Raw genomic sequence first — 4961 nt, forward strand, 5'->3', positions numbered from 1 at the left:
CCCTACCACTGTCCAGAGCCCCAAACTCTGCCCAGTGCTGAATTAGCTCTGGTTTCTGACTCTGCTCCACTGAACAGATGGTTCCCCATTCTGCATTCAGACTTTAAGAGGACAGTGGTGAACCCAGCTGTGTAAGACCCACCCCTACAGGAGTGAAAATGACCATATCATATTGAAATGAGCAGGGAATAAGGAAGTTAACTACAAATCTCATCCTTCCTCAGCCCAGAGATTTGAGGGACGAAGAATGTGTCAAACCTGACTGAACTCAGGTCATCGTCATCTTCAGTCAACAGAAAGTCCTGCAGGAAATTCAAAGGAAACCTACAGAGTGGTGTCTGTTTGGATTCCAAACCATAGCGAGAGTGAGAGGTGGACAGCAGGGAAGGATTTAAAAGGACTTTTGTGGTACAGAAACACTGGCAGATCTGACTGGCAGATCCAGTGAAACGACTCCCTACTGTACACTGTGCTGTAGATTCACGAGGTACCTGAGACAGATTTTAAAGTAAAACTGATTTATTTGTCACAGATCCAGAATATTAAGCCCTAATCCCTTTAAAGGTGAACATTAACAGAAGAAACTCCTCTCATGTCCAGTGGGCAGGGTATAGAACTGGGTGTTAAAAGCAAAAGCAATAATTACTGAGTTCAACACCAACAGTGTCTTTTGGATTTGCCTCTGGATTCAGCAACCGCGATGGTTAAATATCCGGCATGCAGCTTATTTAAATTTTTTTCCCAGCGTGAGTTCGGTAGTGCGCCAGAAGGTGGGATGACTGGGTGAATCCTTTCCCACATTCAGAGCAGGTGAACGGCCTCTCCCCAGTGTGAACTCGCTGATGTACTTTCAGTTGATATGACTGAGTAAATCCCTTCCCACAGTCTGAGCAGGTGAATGGCCTCTCCCCAGTGTGAACTCGCTGGTGTGCCAATAGGTCAGATGATTGAGTGAATCCTTTCCCACAGTCTGAGCAGGTGAACGGTTTCTCCCCAGTGTGAATTGACTGGTGTCTCTGTAGGTTGGATGAGTGAGTAAATCCCTTCCCGCAGTCCGAGCAGGTGAATGGCCTCTCCCCAGTGTGAACTCGCTGGTGTGCCAGTAGGTCAGATGACTGAGTGAACCCTTTCCCACAGTCTGAGCAGGTGAATGGTTTCTCCCCAGTGTGAACTGACTGATGTGCCAGTAGTTGAGATGACTGAGTGAACCCCCTCCCACAGACTGAGCAGGTGAATGGTCTCTCCCCAGTGTGAACTCGCTGATGTACCTTCAATTGAGATGATGAAGTGAAACCCTTCCCACAGTCTGAACAAATGAACGGCCTTTCCCCAGTGTGAACTCGCTGATGTACCTTCAGTTGGGATGACTGCGTGAATCCCTTCCCACAGTCTGAGCAGGTGAATGGTTTTTCCCCAGTGTGAACAGACTGGTGTGTCTGTAGGCTGGATGACTGAGTGAATCCCTTCCCACAGTCTGAGCAGGTAAACGGCCTCTTCCCAGTGTGAATTCTCTGATGTACCTTCAGTTGAGATGACGAAGTGAATCCCTTCCCACAGTCTGAGCAGATGAATGGTTTCTCCCCAGTGTGAACTGACTGATGTGCCAGTAGTTGAGATGACTGAGTAAATCCCTTCCCACACTCTGAGCAGGAGAACGGCCTCTCTCCAGTGTGAACTAACTGGTGTGTCTGTAGGTGGGATGACCGAGTGAATCCTTTCCCACACACAGAGCAAATAAACGGCCTCTCTCCTGTGTGAACTCGCTGGTGTGTTTGTAGATTTGATGACCGAGTGAATCCCTTCCCACAGTCTGAGCAGGTGAATGGCCTCTCCCCAGTGTGAACTCGCTGATGTACCTTCAGTTGAAATGACCGAGGAAATCCCTTCCCGCAGTCTAAGCAGGTAAATGGCATCTCCCCAGTGTGAACTGACTGGTGTGCCAGTAGTTGGGATGACTGAGTGAATCCCTTCTCACACACAGTACAGGTGAATGGCCTCTCTCCCGTGTGAATACGCTGGTGCGTCTGTAGGTGGGAAAACTGAGTGAATCCCTTCCCACAGTCTGAGCAGGTGAACGGCCTCTCCCCAGTGTGAACTCGCTGATGTACTTTCAGTTGAGATGACTGAGTAAATCCCTTCCCACAGTCTGAGCAGGTGAATGGCATTTCTCAATGTGAACTGACTGGTGTGCCAGTATATCAGATGACCAAATGAATCCCTTCCCCCAAGTCTGCGCAGGTGAACAGCTTCTCCTCAGTTTGAACCGACTGGGGTATCAATTGGTCATACCTGATACCGAGTGTGAATTTGCTGATCGGTTGACACTTCTCATACACGGGAACAGTTGAATGGCCTCTTTCCCTTGTGAACTCACTGGTGTGTCTGTGGTGGGCTGAGTGACTGAATCTCTTCCCACAGTCTGAGCAGGTGCACGGCCTCTCACCAGTGTGAAATTCCTGATGTATTTTCAGCTTGGATGACAGAATGAATCACTTTCCACAAAACAGATGAATCATCTCACTATGGAACTAACTTGTTGGATGATCTTCAGGCTGGCTGCCTGAGTAGATCCCTCCCACACACAGAGCAGGTGAATGGCCTCTCCCAGGTGTAAACTCACTAGAGTCTCTGCAGGTGGGCTGAGTGAGTGAATCCCTTCCCACAATGAGAGGAGAATGATATCCCCCTGCGATCAATTTTCCAACAATTCAGAAAGTCAGATGTTGTGAATCCCTCGTACAACCAATGCAGTTGAAGACCTGATCTCCAGTGAACAAATGATGGTGTCCTTCTCAGCACCCCAGTTCCAATGGACTTGACTGAGTTAAAACAGAAAACTTCTTTTCAGAGACACAGCACATTTCCAGCTGGGTGATATAATTCCTCATCTCCAAGGATTAACAACAGATATATTGGTGTTACAAATCTGGACAGAGAGAGCAAACCACGTGTTGTTACATTTGAGATCCCCGTACACAAGTTCTTTGCCGTTTCTAACCTGTAAAAAGACTTACAGAAGTCATCAATGGGTGAAGGACTGCATTTCAGAAGAGATCATTTTAGTCTCTATGGTGAGCTCTGACATCACACTATTACAACAAGGTTCAACCCAAGATGATGGCACAGATCAGGCATCTAGAATAGCATCAAACTCTGTTTTTATCAGAATGGGCTATTTCTGCCAATTTTCAGTTTGTGCCTTGGCTCAGTTTGTCTTTCTCCAATGATACTATTTCAAATCCTCTTCATATCCCACTGCGCTACAGAGTACATGATATTACACGGCTGATCCTGGACATTTTCTAATTACAGTGACCACTCTCCCCAATTCCCCCCCCCCCCATGACTGAAGGAGATGAACTCACTAATGACAAAGGCAATCAATATGAAGGGGAGGGTAGTGGCCTTTCTCAATGGATGTGACCACTCTTTTGTGAAGTGAAAGCTACAAGTCATTCATTACCCAGGAGAAGTTGTTTGATATCATTATGTACCCAGTGAGAATGGTGCAAAACATGTTCTCACAGTTAGAAAGGTCCAGAACAAGATGAAATAGAACAAAGCTGATTTTTTCAAGAACTAAAGCTGATGGAAGGCTTTTTTCCCCCCCCCATGCACTAACTGACATTTTAACTGAGTGGAAAACAGACCAACATCCGCGATTAACTCGGATTTTTGTTCCAAATTCCTAATTCTTGTATTTAGATAGATGGAGCTCGGCAGAGTCTAGGACATCCGCTCCCATTTCCTCCGTCTGCGCTTCCAAAACGCCCTACGGACTGGCGGGGAAAGCGGTAGAATGTCATCCATGGCCGCCTCGGTACCCAGAAACCCCCACGAACGAGAGAGCTATCTATCGGCAACGAGCTCAGCGATGGGCATGCGCCGCAGAAATGGCGTAAGCAACTTCGCTCCATCATCAGAAAGCTTTCTGGGGCCCGGGTACAGATCGTGGGCCTGAGAGAGAGAGAGAAAGGACTGGGAATGTCCCAGATTTGCGGGACCACGGTATGTCCGGAGCTCCCAGCGATTGTTCCTCGGTCTCGGTGTGGACACCGGTGCTGATGAACCCCCACCGCCCGGAGCCGGTAAGTCCCCCACCTCCACCGCCCCGGAACCCCCGCTCCTACCTGCTACCAATCCCCCTGCGCCTCCTGTCTACTGAGCGCATGCGTGATTTTCAGCGCCCCTTGCGCCTGCGCATTTGATCGCTGGGCGCATTCCTAAGTGCGGTGTTTCTGCGTAAACAAGATTCTTTTAAAAGTGCCTGCAGGCACCGGTTCCACGCCACATGCCTCAAAAACAGTCAATATTATTAAGTACAGACAAGAGAAAATCTGCAGATGCTGTAAATCCAAGCAAGACGCACTAAATGCTGGTGGAACTTAGCAGGCTAGGCAGCATATGAGTAAATGTTTCGGGCCGAGACCTCATCAGGACTTACTATTAACACTCAGCCGCTACTTTAACACAACAAGTTCCCACAAACTACAGTACTGTGCGAAAGTCTTAGGCACATATATATAGCCAAGACTATTCCGCAGTACTGTAGTAATTTTATACGTTGCGCTGTACTGCTACCGCGATAAAGGAACACATTTCATTCCATACGTGAGGGATGATAAATCATCCTCAAATCGGTCTGTTGTGGACTGAGAATGGAAAAGGGGCAGGGAGTGGGGAATCATGATTGGGGAAAGGGTGGGGGAGGGGGAAGCACCAGAGAGACATTCTGTAATGATCAATACGCCAATTGTTTGGAACCGAATGACCTTGCTTGGTGTCTCAGGAATGGGTGTGTCTGCACTCACGCCCCCGCCCCGGCACTCCTCTCCCACCTGTCAAATAGCCTTCCCGCGGCGTCCACCCTCGCCATTCCCAACACCCTTTGTTCCTGCCAGATTCACAGTCTCGCTTTCCGCTCCACGTTGACAACTGCAGTTCTGTGCAAAAGTACAGCA

The 4961-nt window shown here is 48.4% G+C and overlaps 1 protein-coding gene across 2 annotated transcripts; it reads right to left on the bottom strand.

Moving 5' to 3' along the window:
• Positions 1 to 501: 501 nt before the first annotated feature.
• On the bottom strand, positions 502 to 4189 carry LOC140733032 (uncharacterized). Of its 2 annotated transcripts, none has more exons than XM_073055809.1 (2): positions 4131 to 4189; positions 502 to 2819 (listed from the first exon to the last, which is right to left on the bottom strand). In XM_073055809.1, exon 2 carries the CDS (start codon positions 2163 to 2165, stop codon positions 729 to 731), a length of 1437 nt encoding a protein of 478 aa, XP_072911910.1. In that variant the 5' UTR covers positions 2166 to 2819; positions 4131 to 4189; the 3' UTR covers positions 502 to 728. The 2 variants fall into 2 exon arrangements, with proteins under 2 accessions (XP_072911910.1, XP_072911909.1); XM_073055808.1 differs by having other exon boundaries at positions 502 to 2926; positions 4131 to 4166.
• Positions 4190 to 4961: the final 772 nt, after the last annotated feature.

Source organism: Hemitrygon akajei, chromosome 9, assembly GCF_048418815.1.
Source record: "Hemitrygon akajei chromosome 9, sHemAka1.3, whole genome shotgun sequence".
NCBI lineage: Eukaryota > Metazoa > Chordata > Chondrichthyes > Myliobatiformes > Dasyatidae > Hemitrygon > Hemitrygon akajei.

Excerpts from the sequence above, each read along its gene's own strand:
- LOC140733032 (XM_073055809.1), bottom strand. The coding sequence starts at position 2,165 with ATGCCATTCACCTGCTCAGACTGTGGGAAGGGATTTACTCAGTCATCT.